This window comes from Eubalaena glacialis, chromosome 1 (assembly GCF_028564815.1).
Source record: "Eubalaena glacialis isolate mEubGla1 chromosome 1, mEubGla1.1.hap2.+ XY, whole genome shotgun sequence".
Lineage (NCBI taxonomy): Eukaryota > Metazoa > Chordata > Mammalia > Artiodactyla > Balaenidae > Eubalaena > Eubalaena glacialis.
Window position 1 is genome coordinate 25,929,700 of NC_083716.1, and position 27,478 is coordinate 25,957,177.

The window sequence follows — 27,478 nt, forward strand, 5'->3', positions numbered from 1 at the left end:
ACAAAGCAAAATTGTCTCTGTTTGCAGATGACACAATCTTGTATACAGAAAACTCTAATAGACTCCATCAAAAAACTGTTAGAATTGATAAATGAACTCAGTAAAGTTGCAGGATACAAAATCAACATACAAAAGTCAGTTGTGTTTCTATACACTAACAACAAACTATCTGAAAAAGAAATTAAGAAACCAAACCCATTTACAAGAGCATCAGAAAGAATAAAACACTTAGGGGTAAATTTAGCCAAATCTTTACATCTGTACAAGGAAAACTATAAACTATTGATGAAAGAAATTGAAGAAGATAAAAATAAATGCAAAGATATCCCATGTCCATGGATTGAAAGAATTAATATTGTTAAAATGTCTATACCAACCAAAGCAATCTACAGATTCAATGCAATCCCTGTAAAAATTCCAATGGCATTTTTCACAAATATTTTAAAAATCTCAAAATTTGTATGAAACCACAAAAGACCCTGAATGGCTAAAGTATTCTTGAGCAAGTAGAACAAAGCTGGAGGCATCACATTTCCTGATTTCAGACTATACTACAAAGCTATAATAATCAAAACAGTATGCTATTAGCATAAAAAACAGACATATAGATCAATGGAGTAGAATAGACAGCACAGAAATAAACCCACAGATATATGGTCACCTAATTTTCAACAAAGGTGCCAAGAATATACAATGGGTAAAGGTGCCAAGAATATAATTTTCAACAAAGGTGCCAAGAATATACAATGGGTAAAGTATAGTCTCTTCAATAAAAGGTGCTGGAAAAACTGGATATCCACATGCAAAATAATTAAATGGACCCTCATCGCACACCATGTACAAATATCAACTCAAAATGAATTAAAGATCTAAATGTAAGACCTGAAACCATAAAATTCTTAGAAGAAAACATAAGCGGAAAGCTCCTTGCTGTTGATCTTAGCAATGATTTTTGGGGTTTCACACTCAAAGCAGAAGCAACAAAAGAAAAAATAAACAAGTGAGACTACATCAAACTAAAAAGGTTTTGCACAGCAAGGGAAAAAAATCAACAAAATGAAAAAGCACCCGATGGAATGGGAGAAAATATTTGCAAGCCATATAGCTGATAAGGGGCTAATTTCCAAAAAAAAAAAAAAAAAAACTCTTAAAACTCAAGAGCAATAAATAAATAAATAAATAACTCAATTGAAAAGTGGGCAAGGGACCTGAATAGTCATTTTTCCAAAGAAGAAATACAAATGGCCAGCAGGTACATGAAAAGATGCTCAACATCACTAATCATCAGGGAAATGCAAATCAAAACCACAATGAGATATCACCTAACACTTGTTAGGACGTCTATAATCAAAAAGACAAGAGATAACAAATATTGATGAGGATGTGGAGAAAAGGGAACCCTTGTCATTCTTGGTGGGAATGTAAATTGATACAGTCATTTTGGAAAATAGTATGGAGAGTCCTCAAGAAATTAAAAATAGAACTACCATATGATCCAGCAGTCCCACTTCTGGGTATATACCCAAAGGAAATGAAATCACTATCTTGAGGAGATATTTATACATCCATGTTCATTGCCACATTATTCACAACAGCCAAGATATGGTAACAACCTAAGTGTCTGCTGATAGATGAATGGATAAAGAAAATACGGTATATATATACAATGGAATATTATTCAGTCATAAAAAGAAGGAAATCTTGCTATTTGGGGCAACATGAATGAATGTGGAGGGCCTTATACTAAGTGAAATAAGCCAGAGAAAAGACATAGAAAGATAAATACCATACAGTATCACTTACACGTGGAATCCAAAAAAATGAGGGGGTGTTGAATTAAAAGAAATAGAGAGTAGAATGGTGGTTGACAAGGAGTAGGGGTGGGGGAAATGGGGAAATGTTGGTTAAAAGATACAAACTTTCAGTTATAAGATAAATAAGTTCTGAGTATATAATATACAGCATGGTGACTATGGTTCATAATACTTGTATACTTGAAATTTGTTAAGAGTAGATCTTAGGCATTCTCAACAACAACAACAAAAAAAGTAACTATGTGAGGCGATGAATGTGTTAATTAACTTGGTTGCAGGAATCATTTCACTATATATATATATACCTAATCATCACATTGTACACTTTAAGTGCATTACAATTTTATTTGTCAATTATACCACAATAAAGATGGTGGGGGAAAAAAGGCTGTTTCCTGCAAACAACTGGAGTGGGGGGCCAGGGATAGAACCTGTTGCCTCAGGCAGAGATGGGCAATCTATTGGGTCCAAGCTCTGCCTTCATGCCTGGAAGCTAAAGGAGAGTCCAGTGGGCTCCAGGCAGGAAGAGGCCCTGGCTGGTCCTACTGGGATCAGGATGGGGTTCTTCACACACTCCAGTCTAGCCTGAGAGCCAGGGTCAAGAATGGGTATTAACCTAATGTTGATTCTGGGCCCATGAAGAGGCCCAGAAAGAGGCTGGAACAGGACTCAGAAGTACAGACTTTCATAATCCTGTGACAATCTGGGCCTCAGTTTCTCCTCTGTAAAGTGGGGCTATGAATCCTGGTCATGGGACCCCAATGAGATCCCAGAGGAGGAAGCAAGAGGGAACTGTTTGCGGATATTCAAATGCAAGGTTCACAGTTCTGTGAAGTCTCCAAGCTCAGGGCAAAGACAAAGAGCTTTTTTTTCTCTCCTCTCTTCCCCTTTCCCACCCGCTGCCTCATTTCTCAGCCATTTTTCCTCATTCTCTTTTACTCTGTGGCCATCTATCCAGTCCTTCCTGCTTTCCCTTCCCTTGACAGTTTAATAATTTAATAAGTACTGAGCCCCAGGGTGAGGGTCTGGGGCTTTGATCTTAACTGTGGGAAAACCAGAGCAGCCTTGGCCTGTCTGGGCTGATTTATGGCCACCTGTTATGGTTTGTGTGTGTATGCTGGGGGAATTGGCACCCACGGGGAGCGAGGAGCCACCTGAGAAAGCTTGGCTAGGTTGGGACTGAAGGCCCTGGCTCGGAGGCCTGCAGAAGCCAGATGCACATCACAACACAGGTGTCAGGGCCCCACCTCTGTCCACCTGGGAGCCACCTGTGACAGGCAGAGGGGACATTAATTATCAATGATGTCCCAGGGGGTAGGGTGGATTCAAGAGCTCAGGGCCAGCCCTGCCCTGCTCACCTGTCCCTCCTCCTGGCTCTAAGACCTCAAGGCCCTGGGTGGGACACAGCTCTCAAGGGAACACTCACACATCAGCATGCTCACCCCCGACCACCCAAGAGGCCCACCCTCCCAGTGTGTAGCCAAGCTCTTCTAAGCCAAGCCACCTGGGTGCCTCACTGACCACTGCCCCAGAAGTCAGAATCCTCTGACACGTGTCAACACAAGTAGTCCCTCTACATCTCCCTCTCCACCTCCAAATCTTCAAGTCAACCTTCTAAAGGATCTCCCAAATCAATCTACTTGCCTGGCTGCTCACTGCCCTGCCCTGGTAGAAGCCACTCCTCTCCTCCACTGGAAGACTGCAGCAGCCTCCTGCCTGGCCCTCCCCTGCCCCTCTCTTGCCCCAGAGCTTTCTAAGGCATCTAAAAGATCTTGTCACTCTTCTGTTTAAAGCCTTTCAATAGTTCCCCTCGGGACAGCACACATCACAGTTGGCACGATCATTTGTCCCCCTCGGGTGTCCCTCTGGAATTAACTTCTGCCAAATCCTGAGAGCATCATCCAGCAAGGTCAGAGCCTTGAAACCTCATTAGCACCTGGTCCAATCCAGCTGTATGACCTTGGACAAGTCACTTCCCCTCTCCAGAGCTGAGCACTCCAGATCTGGGCTGAGAAAGGAGGTAGGACAAAATGACCTCTGATTTGGGTCTGATGTTGGAAGTCAGTGGCCACCACCCCTTCCACCAGCCCCATGCACACACCTGACCACCTGCCAGTCCTCTCCCTTCACGGAGAATGTATTCAAACGGAGCATTTGCTGGGAAGATCAGGGTAAAAAAAGAAAAGGAAAGCAGACACAGAGAAGAAAGGCTCCAAGACCCTTCTGCCGCTACAGACTGATGTCTGAATTGGATGAGCGATTCATGGGCCATGAGCACCTCAAGGGCAGAGACGATGCCCAGTACTCACCTCCCAATTCTCCATGCCCAGCACCAGGCCCAGCACAGAGGGCACTGACACATGAAGTGAATCAGCTGGAGCATCCTCTCAGTTTCACTCAACTCTGATCAGGGCAAAGTGCCTCCTCTCCTCACTCTCAGGGGCACCTGGACACCCCCACCTGGACACACACACTGTCCCATTCCGTGGAGAAGATCAGCCTTTCAGTAGATGCCAGGCAGAGGCTGGGGCAAGCCAAGGGGAAAGATGAAGGTGAAAGTCAGGAGCGTGTGGAAGTGCCACGACCCTAATCATAAGACAGCACCTTCCCCTGGCAATGTTCTCCCTTTCCTGTCCCCACCCCAACCTCTGGAGCAGCCAGCATGGCATTCTGGGGCGAGAGAGGCCAAGAAGGCCATCCAGAAAAGCCAGTAGACATACTTCCCTCCCCTCTCCCATCATCCCAAGAGGGTTCTCTCTCCTCCTCCTGCCTCCCCCCGACACAGACAGCCTTTGGGACCAGCAACTTGCCTCCATGGACAGAGAGGCAAGGGAGCGGCCACTTAATGATTTTCTGCTGAAAGTTCCGTGGCCTGGAAGGCTGGGATGACACAGCCGGGACTCAGCCCCCGAGTCAGCAGCAGCGGTGAGCCAACACCCAGCTCCGTCCTCCACAGGGGATTGTGCCAGGCCCCTTCCAGGAACAACCTTCACTGCGCCCTCCACACCCAGCTCAGTGCTCTCAACTAGGAGTGGTACTGCCCCCTCTGGGGTGCTTTTAAAAATATGGGAAGAGTTATTTATTTTTTTAATGATAGTGACATTTAAGCTGGTCAGTGACATTTAATAGTCAGGGATGCTACAGGGAGATCAGCTCGGTGCTTTGTGACCACCTACAGGGGTGGGATCGGGAGGGTGGGAGGGAGGCGCAAGAGGGAGGAGATATGGGGATATATGTTTATGTATAGCTGATTCACTTTGTTATACAGCAGAAACTAACACACCATTGTAAAGCAATTATACTCCAATAAAGATGTTAAAAAAAAAAAAGAGTGGATATATGTATATGTATAACTGATTCACTTTGCTGTACTCCTGAAACTAACACAACATTGTAAATCAACTATACTCCAATAAAAAAATGTTTTAAAGGAATTAAAAAAAATAAAAATAATTTTTAAAAAGTCAGGGATGCTAAATGAATAGTTCCACACCCAACATGGCAGGAGCACCCCCAGGAACATGAAGCCAACCCCTACTCATTTTCAGATCACTTCCCTGGTCATTTCACTTCCCAGACAACCAAGACCAGGTCAAGTTCCCCCAAGTTCCCTGGTCTTCTGTTGCACAGCCCTTATTCAGATGTAACTGCTTGGGTAAGGAACTAAAGAAAGAGTTGACAGCACAGTTAAAGTAGTGCCCCCGCCTCAAGGAGGTAGAGCATAACGCTCTGCCCCTTAGTGTGGGCTGCACATAGGACTTCCTTTCAAAGAGCGCAATATGGGGAGAAAAGTGCACCTTTAACTTTACAGTGGAGAAACCTGACAAGCACTACCTCAGCCTGTGATCAAGGTCAGCAGCCACCGTGATAAATCATGTTGAGAACACACACCGTTGATACGATGCAACTAAAACGGCACTTCACCTCTATGGTCTTTCTCTCCAAAACCTATAACCACAGTCTAATCATGAGAATAGCAGAAAAATCCCAGTGAAAGGACAGTCTACAAAATACCTAACCAACACTCCTCAAAACTGTCAAGGTCATCAAAAACAAGGAACGTGTGAGAAATTGTCACAACCAAGAGGAGCGTAAGAAAACACAACTATATATATATATATATATATATAATGTGGTAGCTAAAAATATACTGTGGTATCCTGGATGGGATCCTAGTACAGAAAAAGAACATGAAGGAAAACTGAGGAAATCGGAGTAAAGTATAGACATTAGTTAATAACCACGTTATCAGTATTGGTACGTTAATGTCACAAATGTTCCATACACATGTAAGATGTTAATAATGGAGGAAACTGGGCATGGGCTATGTGGAAACTCTCTGCTATTTTGCAATAATTCCGTAAATCTAAAACTGTTCTAAATGAAAAGGGTTTTTTTGGGTTTTTTTAGTGGTAGCACCAAAGTCAGAGAGATCTTGGCTAGAATCCCAGCTCTGACTCATACCAGCCACGTGACCTTGGGCAAGTTACTTAACCTCACTAAGCCTCAGTTTATAAATGGGGTTAATAATCATACTTACTTCACATGGTTGTTTTAAAGGTTAAATGAGATAATAGGTGAAAAGAGCTTAGCACAGTCTCTATCTAGCACATAACATGTTAGTAATTATTATCATACTCCGATTCATTTGTTCATTTGCCATTTTTGTTCCCAGCTCCATGGAGGGAAAGCTCCATGGCAGCGAGCCCTCATCTTTTTGTGTTCCACCGTATCCTCACGCCTAGGAGAACGGCTGGCTCATCGTTGATGTTTAGCATGTTTGTTAAACAACAGAATGAGCCTCCACATCAGAGCATCCCTGGAACCCCAACTCTCACCCTGGGAGAACTTCAGTTCTGGAGCCCAGCGCAGAGCCCAGCCTACTCCAGAGCTGCAGCTAGAGCAGAGAGAAAGCCAAAGACTCCCACCTGCCTGCCTGTGACTCTTCCTCTTCTTCTAGCCCTGCTTTTCTCTTTGCCCTGCCCCCCACAGGCATCAGCACCTGCTCATTTCCCAAAGCAGCAGGATCTGGGTAATGACCTCTGATAAACATCTTTTAATAAACCCTGTAGCTGGATCTGTCATCCAGAAGCTATATTCTCCCCCCTTCCCACCCTCACCCCCATCTCCTCCCACTTCCTGGGCTGGCCCATTAGTGCCTCTGGTCTCACCAGGCAGGCCCCCAGGCCCCCAGGGCCTCTGGACTCTGGCTTGCTGGGGAATGGCCAACAGGCTGCCTGGGCTATTCCATAAGCCTGACCTTCACCACAGGCCTGCAGTCTCAGTGGCCTGGTCTGGCCTGGCTCTGCCTGTGCCACCCAGCCTGACTGCTGGCCAGTCCACTTCCCTCCAGCCCTGCAGGCAGTTTTCCCAGGCGTTACCAAGGAGACCACTCGCATCCTGCCCAGGGTTGCCAAAGCAACCAGATCAGGGAGAAGCAGCCCCTCAGCCTCCAGCCCCTGGGTGTGCAGGACCAGGAGTGAGAGAGTCACAAACCAACAGGAAATAGGCCCAGGCAGCTGGCATACCCAGATGAAGGCATCTCTGGCATCCCCTGGGCAGTGCCCCACTCCTGTCCTCCTTCCTCCTGCCTTTTCCTCCTTTTGTTACTGCCCTTGCCCGTACTGTCACCATCTTGCACTCTGTGATTTAGAGCCAATGCCTGGGCCTCAATGTGCACATCTTGGAAGTGGGCACATGCCATCTCGGAAGTGGGCACATGCCATCTCAGAGGGTCAGGGAAAAGAAAGCCCCAATATGCAGAAATTCCCCCCAAGGCCAATTTTCTCCCTCATGGGCTTTGGTGTCCTAGATAGAAATCTCAGCTCTGCCATTTCCTAGTTTATTGTTTCTGGACAGCATTCGTAATATACATGAGTCTCAGTTTTTGCACCTATAAAATGGGAACAATAATACCTACTTCACATTTATTGAGAGATTAAATGAATTAATCTATGTGAATGAACCTAGCATAGTGCCCAGCATCAGGACTCGTACTTCTTAAAAATCCTTTTTTTTTCTTGATGTGCAATAGCCCTGCTGACCATAGCCATTGGTCAGAAATGCTTCCAGATTCACCCATGGGAAAGCCTAGATGAGGTCGTCAACTTGGCTGTCCCACCCAGCCCTTTCAGCTTGGCCTAGGACAGAAGCCCTGTAGCTCCATTAACCTCCCAGCAGCTCAAGATGCTTCATTCCCTCCTCCCCCCTCCTCTGCTGATGCTGCTGTTTAAAGAAAATCACTACACTCCTCTGCTCAAAAGCCACCCATAGCTCCCACTGCCCACAGGATCAATCTAAACTCATCCTGGAATCCAAGGCCCTGCAAGATCTGGCCTCAGTCTATCTTCAAAGATTGATCCGTTCATCTCCCCACTGGGGGGGGTCTCACATCCCAGGTGGGAGGGACCGCTCACTGTCTCTGCCAACACCTTGCATTTTCCTGCCTCTGTGCCTTTGCTGCCATGCCCTCACCAAGATGCCCTTGAAAAGGTCCATTCCAAATCTCCATCCAACTTCAGGCTCCCCTCCTCTGAGAAGCCTGATCTCACCAACTCCAAGAGTGCCAGAGTGCGTCTGTTCTGAGGCCCCAAAGCCTTGATAATTCTCAGACTTTGAGGTATATCAGAATGAGCTAGGGCTCTTGTTAAACATGCAGGTTTGGGAGCCCCATCCCCAAGGTATTCTGAAACAGTAGGTCTGGCCTAGGGGCTGGGAACCTGTATTTTAGATGTGCTTTCAAGCTGATGCTAATGCTGATGCAGGCAGTAGAAAAACCTCACTGTGAGAAACACTGGCCCAAAGGAACAGAAAGTTCCCTTGAAAGTGTCTGATGACTGGCTGATGGGTCTACATGGCTAAAAACCCTACAGAGGAGGTGGAAGGGGCAGGGGTTGGGAAGGAGCATCAAGAACCCCATGGTACTCCCTTTCCCTCCTTTGGGGCCCTGTCCAGAGGCCAGGAGATTGCTCCCCAGTTCCTTTCCGACAATGGAAGACAGAGCCCACCAAGAGTGAATTCTATAAGGGCAAGATGTATAGTGGTCACAAGAGTGAACTCTGAAGTCAGAGAGACCTGGGTTTGCATCCCAGCTCCATCAGTTACTAACTGTGTGGTCTGGGATTAGTTACTTAACCTCTCTGAGCCTTTCCTTCCCCATATATAAAATGGTGACAATGATACCTCCCCCTCAGCAGGTTGTCAGTAGGATATTAATAGAAATAATCTACATGGAAGTACTTGGCACACAGTAACCACCCAACACATGGTGGCTGTTATAAATATTATTTTTTATGATTAACAATATAGGGTTCAAAGGTCAGACTGAATGAAAACCCAACAGGGTGTGCAGGACAGATGCTCCGGGTTCAACATGGGGGCTGTCTCAGCCCAGCTTCTCTGAAGTCTTGGGGGGGCAGGGAAGGCCATCTGCCCCCACCCCTTCACCGTGCCAGGTCTGTCTGCTGCATTGCTGGGAGCAGAGAGATGGATGAGCTCACCTAACCTGCAAGTGTCATGACACCAAGGAAGGAGCCCAGACAAGGGCTGTGGGAATATCTGTGGGTTGGCCAAAGAATGGAGGCCTTGAATTTCCGATTATGGCAGGCTGGGTCATGACACTGAAGACTGTTGATAGGGGACGGGTGAGATGAAAGGCATACTTTAGGAGGATCCCTCTGGCATCAAAGGAGGAATGGGAGGCAAAGAGGCCAGCTACTGCAAGACCTGGGAGGAGGACCCAGGTCAGGAAAGTAGCAGCAAGGTTGTGAAGGCTGGAAAATGGCCAGGACCTTGTCCTAGGAGAATGCGTCCCCCACCCCCGGCCTCAGAGAGCAGTGAGGAGGTTCAGGGTCTGCAGAAAGTTCCAGTAGCTCACTCCGGTCCACCTCAAAGAATCAAAGCTCCTTGGCCAACCTGAGAAGCTCCTCCCTCTGCCTGCCGGGAGCCTCAGCCACCATGGAAAAGAGACTCTGAAGACAACAGGCTGGTGTCACACCCAACCAAAGCTGGACGGAGATAGCCTCCCTACATCTGTCACAACCAGTGGCTCTGTGAAATGTCCAATTCAAAAGCACCAGCTTTGAAAAGATGGAAGGTTCACTCCTTTGTATATACCCCAAAGAACTGAAAACAGGTGTTCAAACAAAAACTTATACACAGATCTTCAGAGCACAAAATTCCCAATCACCAAAAGGTGGAACAATCCAAATATCCATCAAAAATATCCATCAACTGGCAAGTGGATCAACAAAATGTGGCATATCTATATAATGGAACATTAGTCAGCCACAGAAAGGAAAGAAGATACATGTTACAACACGGATGAACCTTGAAAACATTAGGCTAAGTGAAAGAAATCAGACTCAAAAGAACAAATATAGTATGATTCCATCTATATGAAATGTCCAGTATAGGCAAATGCCTAGAGGCCGAAAGTAGATTAGTGGTTGCCAGGGATTCAGGGGAGGGAGTAATAAGGAGTGACTGCTTAATGGGTACAGCCTTCCCTTTTGGGGTGATGAAAATATTCCGGAACTAGACAGAGGTGGTGGTTGCACAACATTGTGAATGTACTAAATGCCAGTTAATTGTACACTTTAAAACGTTAAAATTGTAAATTTTATGTTATGTGAATTTTACCACAATAAAAAAAAAAATGATAGGAGGTGGCCTATCCAACCCCCATCTATGGGTGACCACTGGGACTGAGCTGTCCTCCCCATAGGCTTTCCTAGTTACCTTTCCCCCAACACTTAGCACCAAGCAGGCAGGCACTCAGAAAGAGATGGGGAAGGAGGAAGATCTTCATTCTCTGTATTTGTCTCCATGACGCATGAATCCCCTGCCCCAGTCACCCTGTGCCCATCACTGAGAATATATACACACACTCACTCCTCCCACCTCCAAGCCTTTGCTGCACGTCCCTTGCCCTACCCTCCTCTCCACACCCTCGGACTCCCGCTGCACCCCTTGCCATCGATCCAACTTCTACAGTTCCTTCCATGTCCAGCTCAAATTCTTCCCTGACCCCCCATTTCTGACCTCTGCCCACACATATCTGGGATTTCAACAATCCAACGAAGCATCTGATTCCATTCCTTCCCTCAGCGCTACCTTATCAAGTAGATCTTCAGTCTGTGAATCTACAGGGATGTCATGAGCCCTCACCTCTGACCCAGGCACATGGCAGCTCCTCATAACTGTCTGTTGGTCCTAATCCCAGAGCTATACCTTGGACCTCTCCCGTGGACACTCCTAGACCAACACTGTTCAGACCCCAGTGGGAATCACCAGCAGTGGAGTGAGGTCAGTGTGTCTTCAGGGAGAAGACCAAAGTCTACCACCTGACAGGTGATGGACGAGCCTCATTTCATGTCAGCCTGACAGCCAGACCAATCTTAGATCTCTAATGAGTCTCAGGGTCCCTGTTAAGCCAGGTCCTTTGCAGTTGTTTTAATTAAAATGGTGAGAAATCAATAGATTGCAATTATGGAAGGAGAAAAAGAATCGAGAGTTCCCTGCCTCCCACCAGCAAATTTCTGGATGGACACTGATAAGAATCAGAGCTGAATTCTGGGTGAGTACAAAGCTGTCCCAGCAGAACTCAGGGTGGACAGTCTTAGAATCACAGCCAGTATCAAGGTCATACCAATAAAATGGGGATGGAACTCTGGATGACCACTGATGTATCAGAGAAGACTCCTAGGTCAATGCTGATACAGTTAGAAAGGAACTTGGAGTGAACATTAAAACAATCACAGAAGAAAATTGATGACTCTGTTAGGATGGGGAAAAGTCAGGCTAAGAAGCAGGATCAGGGGACCCTGGATGAAGGAACTCATAGGCAGCCTTCACGGCATGCTCTGATCCTTCATCTCAGGCTTGGAAGGAGCAGAACCAAAATTCTCATGGCCACCTAGGTGTGTGGTTAGGGACAGAGGAGAGTGGATTCTGGTAAGTTGAGCCTGAAGGGAGATGGGCAGTGGGAGGGAGACTGCTGGCAGGGAGGATTTCTCCACCATTTACTCCCACTGAATAAGAACTGATCTCTGTAAACCAGGGAGGCAGCAAAAAGGGGCTTTCCCAGGCCAGATAGGTGGGGATTCAGGTAGAGGAGGAGGCTAGGGTGGGAGCAGGGACATGGGAGGGCCTCAGACCCTCTCCTGCTCACCCTCCCTTGCCAAAGACCCCAGCCACAGAGACCTCACATCCCCACAATCCCAAACTTTAAGTTAAAAGGGGTGCAATTATGGAGGCCTTCTCTGGGCTTCCCTAGGGTCATGGATGGAGCACAGCCTTCTTGGGGCAGTTGGTGAGCATTCAAGCACCAAGTCAACTCACTGGTCCCCAGCTAACCCCTGCCCTTGAAGGACTTAGTCTGGCTTTGCCACCTTCTCTTGACTGACCCACTGAGTAACTGGTAAAATCACTCTCCCTTTCCCTCATTCTTCTCCCTTGTAAGGGAGGACATTGAACTAGATGACAACCACAGGTTCCTCCATCATTAGAAATCTGTTTTCAACGCTCAGAAACAGTCTTCATACATCTAATACTTACAGCTGATTTCTGATTGTAAAAAGTAATACTTGCATAGCACAGGGAGATCAGCTCGGTGCTTTGTGACCACCTAGAGGGGTGGGATAGGGAGGGTGGGAGGGAGGGAGATGCAAGAGGGAAGAGATATGGCAACATATGTATATGTGTAACTGATTCACTTTGTTGTAAAGCAGAAGCTAGCACACCATTGTAAAGCAATTATACTTCAATGAAGATATTTAAAAAAAAAAAAAAAAAAGTAATACTTGTTTATTGTAGAAATTTTAGAAAACAGCAGAATATAAAAAAGAAAAGAAAAAATCTTATGTGATCTCATTACCCAGAGGAAACCATTGTTAATCTTCCAGAAACTTTCTTTCAAGGGCTGTTTGATTTTTTTTTTTTTTTTTTGCATTCATAACATTTTAACAAAATTGGGCTCTTACAGTCTACACAACTTTGTATGTTGCTTTTTACAACTGTCATTATGCTGCTGTGAGCATTTTCCCAAGTGATCAAATATTCTTCAAAAATACTATTTTAAAGATTGCATAATACTCCACCAAGAGGATCCACCACGATTTCAGGGCATTTAGGTTGTTTTCCTAGTATAAGCAACACTACCATGGGCATCCTAGCCTAGCACATAAGTATTTGCCTGCATTTCCATTTTCTTAGGATCATTTCCTCAGGTGGAATCACAAGGCCAATGAAAGTGATATTTTAAAAGGTCTTGACAGGTACCACCATATTAATTTCCAGAAGGACACAAGAAACCCATTGATTTTCCTGAGCCAAGTGAGAGCTGAAGTTCTGAAAGGGTTGGAGTTAGAATGCAGGACGGTGGTTCCGTCTCTCCTCCTCTCCCCCACTCCTGAAGGTTAACCGTCCAGCAAAAGAGAGGACAGAATTCCAAGTCAGAAGATACAGGTCTGGGGCTTCCCTGGTGGCGCAGTGGTTAAGAGTCCGCCTGCCAATGCAGAGGACACGGGTTCGTGCCCCGGTCCGGGAAGATCCCACATGCCGCGGAGCGGCTAGGCCCGTGAGCCACAACTGCTGAGCCTGCGCGTCTGGAGCCTGTGCTCCGCAACGGGAGAGGCCGCGACAGTGAGAGGCCCGCGCACCGCGATGAAGAGTGGCCCCCGCTCGCAGCAACTGGAGAAAGCCCTCGCACAGAAACGAAGACCCACCACAGCCTAAATAAATAAATAAATAAATAAATAAATAAATAAATTTAAATTTCTTAAAAAAAATAATAATAATGACTCTTGAGTCTCCTGTGAGACAAGGGGAGTCTTAAATTATAAAAAAAAAAAAAAAAGAAGAAGATACAGGTCTGCAGCCTAGTTCTGCCTCTCTGGCTTTGGGAACGTGAAACAAGCATTGGTTCTCCTCAACTGTAACATGGGCATGATTAGCTCTGAGGACTCCCCAGAGCAGTTTCCTTGCCCACTTGAAAAGGTATTTGTGAAAGTTCTTTGTAAACTTCAATGCTTTGTGAAAGGGCTTACTGGTATCCTTCTCATAACCTGGGGGTCAGTGGGGGTGGGTCTCAAGAAGTCGGTTGTTCTTTGTGAAAGCCCAAGGGCTTCCCTTCCTGACTCTTAGCCATCAGAATGCCCAGCCAGTGCTGGCTGGTTTTGAGGGTGATAGAAAAGGGACTTCCCGAAGGGAATCTGTGGGCTCTGAGGGCCGGGGAAGACCCAGGTGTGTCTCCCAAAGGTCAGAGACAGCACTGAAGAGTTAAAGCCAAGAACAGGGCTTGGGGCCTCCCTGAGGGTGCTGGGTGGGTCGAGGGACTTGGAGGGCAAAGACCTTCTCGGTAAATGTTACTCTGTCTCAAGGCTCCCAGCCCCTCCTTTCTAGAGTTCCAACTGGACATCTAGCCTTTGGGGAACCAGAAACCAACCTGATTCAGTGGATAGAAAAAGTCAGTAGCTGCAGAGGACTCCAGAGGCCACCGACTCTGGCCCCTTCTTCCAGGCTGCTGTTAATCTGTCCTGGATTTTTAAGACCCTCCAATCGGAAATGCAACTAGTGCTTCCAGCATCACCTCTCCAGCCATGGGCAGATGAAGAAGGAGACAATGGTGCTTCCCTTGGGAAGCACAGCTGGCCGGCCTGAGCATCCTGCCACACTCCCCTACCCACCTGGCAAATGCCCTTCCTCACCCCTGCACGCTCGCCTAGCATCATGGCCTGAGGGGACTCCAGTGACGTTTCTGGTGCTGGCTGGGAGAACTGCGTAGACCCCAGGCAACACCATCCTCCCTGATTTTCACCGTCATCACCAGCAGCCCCCCACCTCCAGCGCACCTCCATGGCCGAGGTGCATCTCCCATCTCCAAATACGCACAACAGGTGGCACCTGCCCGGCCTCGCCAGCCACACCTCTCCACCTCTCCCTGCCCCTCCGCCTGCGCCCCAGTCCTCCAGCTGCGACCGGCCCCGGCAGAGCCTTACCTTTGAGGTTTTGGGGGTGGCCCCGCGGCGCCCGGCTCGGGTTTCCTCGGGGCAGAGAGGGGATACTGGAGAAGTTGTTACCCATGGCATCCGGCCCCAGGGGGTTCGGCGCTCGTGGGGGGCAGGCGAGGCTGAGCAGCAGAGGAGGTACGGTGTGCCAGTGTGTGCGCGCGCGGGCGCGCGCGCCGCCGGGGGAGGGCCCTGGTGGGGCTGCGGCAGGGGGCGGGCAGGCCGCTCCTCTCTTCCCTGTTTCTGGGCTGCTCGGTCCTCGGCGGGGCCTGCCCGCCGCGGGGGCCCTCTACCTGCCTGCCATTTTCCGCGGCGGGCGCGCCCCTGGGCCGGGGCCGGCGGCGCCCGGGGCTCCCCTCTTCCTCCCGCTGGCGCTCGGGTTCTGGCTGGTGGCGGGCGGCGCTGTGGCTCCGGCGCGCTCCCCCGGGGCCATAGAGTCAGGGCTCCCGGCGCGGGGGCTCAGCGGCTCGGCCTGCCCGGAGTCTCGGCGGCTCGGCGCCGGCTGGGTCCCCGCCCGCGGGGACGGCCGAGGCTGCGACGTGAGTGGCGCCCTCCCGCCGGCGGCTCGGCATGGAGCGGGGCTCCGAGGAGCGCGGAGTGTGCTGGGCGCTGCCGCGGTGGTGGGTCTCCCAGGGCCGCCACGCTCCAGCCCCCGCGGGGTCCCTCGCGCAACCGCCGCCCCCGCCCCCAGCAGTCGCCAGGATTCCCTCGCTCCGGTTGTTATGGTGACAGCTGTGCCGGTGAATGAGCGTCTTAGTGACACGCGCGCGCCCGCTCAGCCAGATGTGGCCCCCGGTGCGCCGCGTTCCCGGCTGCCACTAGTCCTCCGCGGCCCGAGGCGGGGGGGGGGGGGGGGGGGGGGGCGGACCCTGGGCCCGAGTTGGGGTCAAATATCCGGCAGAGATTGAGGCTCCAGGGGTTGGGTTTATTCCTCTCACAGACAGTGAAACTTGGTCCTGAAAACAAGAGAAACCGTACAGCAAGAACGGTGAGCTCCCTGGGTGCCAGGCCCGGGGCGAGGTAGCCCTAAGTTCCAATTTCTCTAGCACCAGGTTCAGCACCCGGCACATAGTAAAACTCCAGAAAAAAAAATTTTTTATAGAGTGATGGATGACTGAATAAATGAAGTGAGATGAGGAATCCCAGCGCTTGACCCTTTGCTCTCAGTCAGATCCAAGGGGCGCTGGGACAAAGGCTCAGAACAAGAACACCAGGCTGTTCAGTTACTGGACACATAGCGTTGGGGGGGGCCTTTAGATGACTGGACCTAGGAGGTGGGATGGAGGGCCAAGGTGCGGGAACAAATCTCAGGGACAAACCGTCAGAGAACCACCAAATCTGAACCAAGTGGCTCTGTCAGCTCTAAGAGGTGACCCTAGGAGACCTAGGAGATGGGATGGAGGGCCAAGGTGTGGGAACATATCTCAGGGACAAACCGTCAGAGAACTACCAAATCTGAACCAAGTGGCTCTGTCAGCTCTAAGAGGTGAGGGCCTCTGTGGCCTGCAGCAGTCAAAGAAGGCTTCCTGAAGGAAGGGGCCTTCAGCATGTCACCTGTTCACATGACTCATCCATCCTGGAGCTCAGCACTGCTACCAGGACCTGCAGGAAGGGAAAGGGAGTCATTCTCCTCCTACCTAGACATGGGGGCATCTCCTTCTGCCTGTCTTATCAGGGCTCGAAGGTGAGCCAGGTTCCCCCCAGGAGAGAGAATCTGCCTTCCTGTTCCTCTAGATCACCTCTAGCTCCCTGACTGGCTACAGCAACTCTGATCCAGAATCCAGCGAGGACGTGGGCTGGCATCAGGCATCTCGTCCATCCTCTTCTGGAAGGTTCTTTCCTCAAGTCTCCATATGACAGCTCCTCAATATTCAGGCACAGTTCTTGTGTCACCTCCTGACCTTCCCTGACTGCCCGCCCCAGCTAGAGAACCCCCACCACTCTCAGTCATGTTCCATAGCACTACTCTATGTTATCTTCTGGAATTAGTTTGAAAGTAGCCTCTCCCCTTGGTTTCTGTTGTGCCTCCCCCACTAGAACATAAGCTCTGTGAGAGGAGAGAACAGGCCAACTCCATTCACCATGATGTCACCAGTCCCCAGGATTATGCCTAGCATATGACAGACTGTCCAAAAATGCTTGTGGAATGGGTGAACCGCCCTGCCTGCCAGCAGAATTCCACCGAGAGCACTGGGAGGAAAGCCTCTGAACCACCATTTTCTCCCTCCCCCGCCCTCCACCCTCACCCCATTGCAGGCATCACATCCTTAAATGCCTGGGACTCCAGGCGAGCTAGAAATATCCTTGACAGCTGCTCTCTGGGGTCTGGAGGGAAAGACAGCCCCCACCCCCGCCCCCAGCCTCTTAGATGCCCAGGATCATGTGCCCAGCCAGCTGCAGAATGGACGTGGCAGGTCAGGGGTGCTGTCTTTTTATGGGCGTATCTCCCCGAGGCTCACTCCAGCCTATGACTCATGCATCAGAAATCCATGGGCTCTGAATGGCAGCACACTCACACATTTGCACACACACCTCTACACTCTCTCACTCGCTTCTACACAAGCGCGCACACACTCTCTTGCACTCATATACCCCCTGAAGTCTGCTGGAATGAGGTCACTGTGGGCTACTGCTGGCATCGGAATAAATCTGAAAACTCTGTGTAGATGAGACTAATTCCCCCGGAGTGTGGGCCAAGTTCAAGCCCTTGGTAGGATTTGCCGTCAGTGGCTTGCGGGGAGGCTCATCGCCTCCTTCCCTTCCTCAGGGGGAGGGGCTGGGGCATAGGCCAGGGATGGGGGTGGGGTGAGGCCCCGAAGGTAGAGGATGACAGGGAGGTCACAGGCCCCATGTGGTCTAAACTTGGGGCTGTGGGCCAAGCAGGGGAGAGATGAGAAGGCCAAAGGGAAGGGGAAATGAGGAGACCAGACACCGGTGCCTGCCTGAAGAGTCCAGAGGTTCTGCAGCTCAGGACAGGCTGATCCTGGGGAGCCGCACAGGAAGGTGAGAGGCATTAGGGACCAAGGCAGGGAACTGAGGGCAGGACAGAAATGTCCCCTGATCCCAGAGGGTTGAGGAGATAATGAGAGTATCAACGGGGCTGGGATCAGGATGAGACAAGGGAGGCCTCCCTGGTGTGAAATGTATGGAAGCACTCGCTTTCAGCATCATGCAACACCAGCCCTGTACTTGCTCGAGCTTAAGCGTGATGCCTCTGAAATCTTGTACCCCATGTCACCTCCCTAGACTGGCCCTCGTTTTTCCAAGGAGTTCTGTGCTGTGGGAGGGGACACCACTGTCAAGTGGCAACTGGCTTGAAGTCTCTGGCCAGGCAGGGACCTAGAGGAGGTGGGTGTGGCTGCATGGGACCCAGAGCAGCTGAGGGTGACCCCTCTGACAGGTCCTGGGCCTCAGAAGCCCTTTCCTGGCAGGGGCGGTGGTTAGACCCAGCTCAGAGGAGCAAAGAACCGCAGCACACCCTTCCCCCTGGACCTTGGATGGAATCCCTGAGGCCTTCAAGCCATCCTTCACCAAGGCGGCTGCCAGGAGGCAGGGAAGTGGCCTGTGCAGCCCGAGGGCCCTTCCCAACCCCAATCAAGAAGGGAGGAGGGAGAAGGAACCAGCCAGGGAAATGGCTGGATGAAGTCACTGTTTTGGTGGCTTCAATGGAAGCTATTAATACCCGTAAGGTGGTGCTCCAGCACCTGTCACCGTGGCAACCCCACCTCCCCAGCAGTGTAGATTCTGAAGGTGCTGCCCAAGGGGGTGGGTGTCAGTGCGTATGTGTTTGGCTGTGTGTACACGTGTGTCCGTGTGGGTGCTGTGAGCGCTCACACCAACGCGCAGGAGAGGAAGGACCCCAGGCAGGGACTCAGTGTGGAACCGGGGCTGTTTCAGCAGCAGCTCTGGCCCCCAGTCCCCCCTTCTCTCTCCCTCGTTTCTGTCCCTTCTGGCTGGCTCCTTTCTCTCTCTCCCTCTTCCTCGCCCCTCCCCCTCTCCCTCCCTCCTTTTGTCTTTCTCCCCTTCTCCCTGCCCTTCCCTGCTTCTCTCCATCCCCGTCACTTTCTCTCCTGCTGTCTCTCTGCCCTTGTTGCTCCTTGCTTCCTCTCCTCCTGCTGGCTCACCTCTCCCTTCCCCTTCTTTCTCACTCTCCACAGCTCCCAGATCAGTTCAAGTCTTGAAGCATCTCCATGGTGATAAAATAATAAAATATTTGACTGAGAACCTCCTTTCTTCCTTCCCCGAGCCCCTTCCTTCCCCGAGACTGAGCCCAGAACGAGCCACAGGGATGGTCCCCCACCAGGCAGGCAAGAGTGGAGTTCATCTAGGCCAAGCCAGGCTCCCCTAAACTCGAGACCACCTTCGTCAACAGCATGACACTTCCCTCCCTGTTGAGAAACTAGCCTTAAAACAGGAAACAGCCACAGCCATCCCTGGCTGGGATACAAGGCCCCTCTACCATCCTCTGAGGCCCAGCCCATAGTTATCAGGCCATCAGAAAACATGTACAGAAGTTGTCCTGCTTGAACTGCAGCGGGCAGCTGGACGTCTTAGATGGGGAGATCCCTGAGTGCATAGCAGATTCTTAACAAATATTTATTCAACAAATCAATGAATCAATAAGTCAGTGAATTAACCTATCAATACAGCCACCCAGTAAGCCCAAGAGCCTTGTCCAGAGCAGTCTTTCTGGCCAGTGTCCTTCTCAACAGTACCTTTGCCACAAAGTTTTCCCTGAGGCCAGGCCTTTCCTCTGAAGGATGGGAGTCTTTGCTAACCATCATAGCATGGAATGGCCACCTTACTGCCCTGTTCCCAGGCGCTTTGGGATTCAGCTTCATTCATCGCTCCAGTGACCATACTGAGCACTGCCTGTATGCCTAGAACTGTGCAAGGTGCAGTTTCATTGCCAACACTATGGGGGAGCCTGTCCTGTGCTCTTGTGTACTCCAGTCCAGTTTCCTACCTCCCAGGACTAAGTTTAGGGCTGAACACACTAGTAGTTCTCAATATTGTCAAGATGTCAATTCTTCCCAACTTGATCTATAGATTCAATGCATCCCAAGCAAAATCCCAGCAAGTTATTTTGTGGATATCAACAAACTGATTTTAAAGTGTATAGGGAGAGGTAAAAGACCCAGAATAACCGACACAATATTGAAGGAGAAGAACAAAGTTGGAGGACTGACACTACCCAACTTCAAAGTTTACTATAAAGCTACAGTAATTGAGACAGTGTGGTATTGGTGAGAGAACAGACAAATAGATCAATGCAACAGAATAAAGAGCCTGGAAATGAACATAGCCAACTGATCTTTGATGAAGGAGCAAAGGAATATAATGGAGCAAAGGTAGTCTTTTCAACAAATGGTACATGAACAACTAGACATCCACATGCAAAAAAGTGAATCTAGACACAGACCTTACACCCCCACTCACAAAAATTAACCCCAAATGGATCACAGCACTAAATGTAAAATGCAAAACTATAAAACTCCTAGAAGATAACATAGGAGAAAATCTAGATGGCCTTAGGTTTGGTGATGACTCTTTAGATACAACACCAAAGGCATGAACTATGAAAGAAATCACTGATAAGCTGGACTTCATTAAAATTAAATTTTCTGCTCTGCAAAAGACACTGTCAAGAGAATAAAAAGACAGACCACAGACTGGGAGAAAATATTTGCAAAAGACATATCTAAAACAGGCCTATTCTCCAAAATATACAAAGAACACTTAAAATCCAACAAGAAGACAACTCAATTTTTTAAATGAGCCAAAAGACCTTAACAGACACCTCACCAAAGAAAACATACACATGGCAAATAAGCATTTGAAAAGATGTTCCGTATCTTATGTCATCATGAAAATGTAAATCAAAACAATGATGCCAGGACTTCCCTGGTGGCGCAGTGGTTAAAAATCCGCCTGCCAATGCAGGGGGCACAGGTTTGAGTCCTGGTTCGGGAAGATCCCACATTCCTTGGAGCAACTAAGCCCGTGCTCCACGACTACTGAAGCCTGCGCGCCTAGAGCCCGTGCTCTGCAACAAGAGAAGCCACCGCAATGAGAAGCCCGCGCACCGCAACAAAGAGTAGCCCCCGCTCTCCGCAACTAGAGAAAAGCCCAGGCGCAGCAACGAAGACCCAACGCAGCCAAAAATAAATAAATAAATAAATAATTTTTTAAAAAAACAACAATGATGCCACAGCACAACTATCAGAATGGCCAAAATCCAGAACACTGACAACGCCAAGTGCTGGTGAGGATGCAGAGCAACGGGAACTCTCGTTCACTGCTGACAGGAATAAAAACAGTAGAGCCGCTTTGGAAGACATTTTGGTGGTTTATTACAAAATGAAACATTCTCTTACCATATGATCCACCAATTGCACTCGTTGGTACTTACCCAAAGGAGCTGAAAACTTATGTCCACACAAAAACCTGCACGTGGATGTTTATAGCCACTTTATTCATAATTGCCAAAAGTTGGAGGCAGCCAAGATGTCCTTCTGTAGGTGAATGGATAAATAAACTGTGGTACATCCAGACAGTAGAATATTATTCAGCGCTAAAAAGAAATGAGCTATCAAGCCATGAAAAGACACGGAGGAACTTTAAATGCACACTACTAAGTGGAATAAGTCAATCTGAAAAGACTACATACTGTATGAAAAGCATAACTATGGCAGGAAAAAGATCAGTGGTTGCCAAGGGTTGGGGGGAGGGAAGGATGAATGGGTGGAACACGAAGGATTCTTAGGGCTGTGAAAATACTCTGTGTGATGCCATAATGTGGATACATGACATTATACGTTTGTCTAAACCCATGGAATGTACATCACCAAGAATGAACCCTCATGAAAACTCTGGACTCTGGGGTATAATGATGTGTCAATGTAGGTTCATCAATTGTAACAAATGTACCACTCTGGTGGAGGATGTTGATAATGGGGGGGACTACACATGTGTTGGGGCAGAGAGTATATGGGAAATCTCTGTACCTTCCACTCAATTTTGCTGTGAATCTAAAACTGCTCTAAAAAATAAAATCCGTTTTTTGTAACTGGATCATTTTGCCCCCCTCCTGTAGTGCACACACACTGTAGACTGATGAGTCTCAAACTCAGCATGCATCAGAATCATCTACAGGGGGAGGGACAGGGGAAGAACGTCTAAAAAAATGCAGATTCAAGGGCCTTGCCCCAAGAGATTCTGGTTCAGTAGAATCTCATGCAGATCATTAACTGATCACCCTTTGGGAAACTGTGAACATGGATGTGTGTTCTAGGTGAGAGGATAATGTTTAAAGAATGCCTGCAGGCTTTCCTGGGGAAAGCTGAACACCATATGGGGCCAGACCAGCACAGGCTGCCACCCAGGCAGGGCTAGTCATGTTGGAAGGTAGGGCAGGAGGTGGCTGTACAGGGAGGGGGAACACCTGCTCCCGCCTCTGCTCCACAGACAGACTTGCCTCCTGGGAGGCAACCCCTAGGTCCGGGGTTGTAAGATCTTCACAGACCCCTAAACTCTTATCTTTGGTGCCTAACTGTATAAGGTCAAACAGAGTAAAATATACTACACCCCACGTTAAACATAATTTTCCTGTCTTAAACATTTTGAAAGGATTTTTGTAAATTTGGCTTTTGAAATCACTGGACTAAAAGGAACTCACTGAATTTACAATTGGTTTTATTTCTAAACAATCTTGCATGTGTTGGAGTTCTTGCCAAGTGAGAAAAACCTACAATTGTCTTCAAATATAATGAAATATTTATGAGTACTCATTTAACAGTTAATGAAGTTGATACAACATTGTTTTATAGACATTTAGGTAAACATTTCTTAATTTTGATTTTGAAGTTCTCCTTTCATAGTTTGGAGCCAGTAATATTTTTTTCCAGTCTTAAGCAGATCCTTAGAAAGCACCTAGGCCTAAGTCCTGGGCCTATAGTGCCTATGGATAAAATCCAGGCCTGAGATCAAGCATTCTTAAGATTGCATCTAAAAGGACAGATGGAGATCCCTGCAAGAAGCTGAAAGAAAAATGTGCAACACCAGAAAGAGGGCCACATGTATCCCTGTTTGGGAAACTTGTTTAGTAATTTCAAACAGCATCCCTTGACCTATCTCAGGGCCACTGGCTTAGGTAATACTGACAGGTGATATTTATGGAGCACATAGACATACATACCAGGCCTTGGTCTAAGCAATTCATCTGTATTAATTCATTTAAGCCTGGTAATAACCCTATGAAGTAGCTACTATTATTATTATTAGCAGCAGCAGCAGCAACAGCATCCCCATTTTACAAATGAAAATCCTGAGGCTTAGGAAAGTTAAGATACTTGACTAGGAGCTGATAAGTGAAGCACTGAGGTTCAGCCCTAGGACGGTCTGAGTCCAAATCCCTGCGATACTATGCCTGCCCCAGGATGGGATTCCTTTAGGTGCCAGCCTGAGGAAGACACCTGTTGCAGGGGAGGTGTCCTCCCTGAGTTCCTGAGCCAGCCTCCTCCCACCGTAGAGACCCTGAAGACTCCCAGGGGCTTTGGCTCAGCTCTCTGGAAGTTAGCCAGGAAGCACATAGCCACTAATGAACACGAAATAGATTTAAAAATAACAAAACTGAACTCCAAAAAAAATGCTCAAAGTGAATGTAATACCCCAGCATCCTCTTTCTCTCACAGATGTTTTAAATGACCTTTACTTGGCAGGAAAGCTTTTCTAAGAACGTTACAAAGATCAGAGAATCATAAAAAAAAGTATGATAACTAGGACCACATAAAAATTTAAAACTCCTTCATAGTAAAAGTTGAAAGACACATAGGAGCCAGGAGGCACATCTCCAGTAAGTCAACAGCCTTCAGTCAGTTCAAATGCCCTTCATCCCTAGACCCAGAATAGGCAACAGACGTTTCTCCACTAGTGCTGCCAGGGTAGCCTCCCACTTCTATCCTCCTTTCCCAAGAGACGCCCCAGAGGCGCTCGCTTGTTCCGACCTTCACCCTTCACCCAAAGGCGCCTCAGGGGGACCTCTTTCCAATGAGAGCAGCCTGTGGAAAGTTTTCTCTCAGCCAGGTGAGCGGGCTTGTGTGTCCCACTGTCTCTTCCCTCCTGTCCCTCTCAAGTTGTCTCTCTAGCCACCACTAGGTGGCGCTAGACCTCCATTAGACTCCCCTTTGTCTCTGGCAAACTTTGGTAGGGGGTCCTCGAGTCAATCAAAACACCTGTAAAATATTTACAGGTTGCTCTTTTCCTGTTTCAAAACGGGAAGAGAATTTGGGGGGGCAAATATGTCTTTATAGCTTCCATTAACCACTTCATTATAAAGAAAATATGTCAATGAAGAATTAGCCCTACTCTTTAGCCACCCAGATGCTACCCTCTGGGCATGTTTGCTTCACTGAAGCCACTCTCTCATCTTTCATCCTGAGACTGGATCTCCAGCAGAAGAGCCCTCCCCATCACCGACACCCTCTCCCAGGACAGAGAGAAACTCCCCAAACTTCAGGCAAGTGGAGGTCCTCTTCAGAGAGCCCCAGCTCGCACTGCGATGCCCCACTGCCTGCGTCTGGTACCTGAGGTAGGTACCTGTGCGTGCCCAGCACCAGCACAGCACCTAGCTGTGGGCTCTGCAGATGCCCAGTGAACAGCTGTTGTCATGTGGCCAGAGCTTGAGGGTGTGCAGCCAATGCACCCAATTACCCTCAGAACTGGGACTTGCCACTCCTGGCCCAGGGCTCTCCCAAACACGTCTCAGAAGTCTCATGAGCTTGTGGGCGCAGGCAACAGGGAAAAGGGGGGTGCCCAGGGTTACTCTGACTTTCGTATTTATGGAATAAGAGTAGAATTCAGAAACTGCAACTGGATGGGTGTCCCCTCCCCCAAGAGCACCTCACCTGTTTTTGCCCCCAAGTCTCTGCATTTGGCCCGACATCCATGTCTGACGCCACTGCTGGCAGGACCTCCACACCAGAAAACCCGCCCCCCTCACAGGGTCTGGAAACCACTTTGTTTCACTTTGGTCAGAAAATCCATTTTTATAGATTGTTAGTCATGTTTAAAAGAAGAAGGTGAGGGCTTCCCTGGTGGCGCAGTGGTTGAGAATCCGCCTGCCATGCAGGGGACACGGGTTCAAGCCCTGGTCTGGGAAGATCCCACATGCCGTGGAGCAACTAGGCCCGTGAGTCACAACTACTGAGCCTGCGCGTCTGGAGCCTGTGCTCCGCAACAAGAGAGGCCGCAACAGTGAGAGGCCCGCGCACCGCGATGAAGAGTGGCCCCACTCGCCGCAACTAGAGAAAGCCCTCACACAGAAACGAAGACCCAACACAGCTAAAAATAAATAAATAAATAAATAAATAAAATTAAAAAAAAAAAAAAAGAAGATGAAAATATTATAAAACCAGGCTTATCTGTTTCTTCTTCTGAGAAAGGAGTTTAAAATGTATTGTGAACCAATGCAACTGTTCCATATTCTGTAACCTGTAGGGTGAGAAACAAAAATTAAAGTGTAGAAGAATGTTAAGGTTTGAACTTGGTTATTTTATTTTGTGTGAGTCATATATTTCAATCCTATTTTTTTTAAATGTTTATCTATTTACATATTGAAACATATTTTAAAATCCATAAATCTCCTGCCCAGAATACTTCTGTTGATCTTTTAAAAATAAAGTTCATATGTACATTGTCTGAAAAGTCAAACAGCACAGAAAGGTATAAACTGGAAAGAAAATAAAGGTCTCCCCTGTGCTACCACCCGATAGTATTAACTGTCTACATTTTTTATATATCCTTCCAGCAAAAAGTGTATGCACAATACCAAAACTTTTACATATTTATATCATTTTTACTCAGAAGGGATTATGCTATGCACAGTGTACTAAACTACATTTTTTTTAAAAAACTTAGACTCTATTAGAGTTCTTTTCATATGAACACACATAGATTTGCTTCATTTTTTTTTTTAAATTATTATTATTATTATTATTAATTTATTTATTTATTTTTGGCTGTGTTGGGTCTTCGTTTCTGTGCGAGGGCTTTCTCTAGTTGCGGCAAGCAGGGGCCACTCTTCATCGCGGTGCGCGGGCCTCTCACTATCGCGGCCTCTCTCGTTGCGGAGCACAGGCTCCAGACGCGCAAGCTCAGTAATTGTGGCTCACGGGCCCAGCTGCTCCGCGGCATGTGGGATCCTCCCAGACCAGGGCTCGAACCCATGTCCCCTGCATTGGCAGGAAGACTCTCAACCACTGCGCCACCAGGGAAGCCCCCATGCTTCATTCTTTTAATGACTGCATAGATCCCACTTTATGGCTGTGCCATAATTTATTTAAACAAATTATTAAACATCCCCTATTGATGAAATTCAGGTTGTTTCCAGTTTTATTGCTATTAAAACAAAGCTATCATGAACATCCTTGCTTGTTTATCTTGGCTATTTCTGCAAATCTATCCATAGGGCAAATACAGAGCTATGTAATTGTTAGGTCAAAGGGCACGTATATTTAAATTTTTGCTTTAAATATATTGCCAAATTGTTCTAGGAAAATTCGTACAAATTTGTACTCCAACCATCAGTGTATGAAAGTGACTATTTCCCTAAGCCCTCATCAACATTGGGTAATATCTATCTTTTAGCTTCTAAAAACTTAGTTTAAAAAGGCACCTGCTTGTTCAGATACATATTTAATTAAGAATGAGGACTACAATCTTCACAGGATTTGGGGCCACTTGTCTTTCCTTTTCTGTGAATAGCCTGTTCACATCTTTTGCCCATTTTTTCATAGGATTGATCATCATTTTTTATTGATTTATATGATTCCTCTGCAAATTAAGGAAATAGGGCTTTGTGTGGCTTGTGTGTGGAAAATGCCTTTTTTCAGTTTTTTGTTATTTTCACTTTGCTGATTGACATTTTGCCCACAGAAGTTATGAGGCCCACTTCATCCATCTTCTCCTTCACAGCTACTGAATTCTGTGCTCTGATCACAAAGGCCTTCCCTAGCCTCTGATTGTGAAGAAATTCACCTACATTTTCCCAAATGATTAGCCAGTTGTTCCAATGCCATGTGTCAGAGTTCCCCCCTTTTTTTTCATTCTCTTATCAGTCCCTCAGAGTGGAGCCCACAGAAGTGCCATGTTGCTTTCAGCCAGGTCTGCCAGAGAAGACCAGAAAGGCCTGTCCCCTGGATCCCACAGAGGCCTCTGTCATTTGGTAGAAGAGAGAAAGTTCTCTCAGGGACAGAGAGGGCACCACAGCTCAGAGATGCGAGGGAACAATAGCCTCCCAGTCCTGAGAGAGAAGTGGGACACGCACCCAGTGTCTTCCTTCTGAAGAAACCCCAGGGGAGAGTGTGCTCTCTATACAGAAAGAAGAAACACAGCCACGCCTGTATTTCTGAGGACACACACGCTACACACCACACACACACACACACACACACATCAGACACACTGAGTCCTCCAGTAGGGGGCACCCTGTCCTAAGGAGCCCTCTCCATCACAGGAATTCCAAGAACAGTCAAGCCAGTATCTCTCAAATACCCAGATTCCTTTCGAAGGAAATAAAAATATGGAGGACCCCCAAGAATATATCTCCAAGACCCCAAGTTGAGAAAAAAAGAAACCAAAGACTTGCTGTATAAAGAT

General features: G+C 47.9%; 1 protein-coding gene across 1 annotated transcript in view; it reads right to left on the reverse strand.

Annotated features, from left to right (window-relative positions):
- NEURL1 (neuralized E3 ubiquitin protein ligase 1) overlaps positions 1 to 15,408 on the reverse strand; it is an 80,546-nt gene extending 65,138 nt beyond the window's left edge. The window contains exon 1 of the mRNA XM_061193685.1: positions 14,813 to 15,408. Within this exon, the coding sequence (XP_061049668.1) occupies positions 14,813 to 14,897 (85 nt within the window). The 5' untranslated portion in view covers positions 14,898 to 15,408. The remainder of the gene's footprint in view (positions 1 to 14,812) is intronic.
- Positions 15,409 to 27,478: the final 12,070 nt, after the last annotated feature.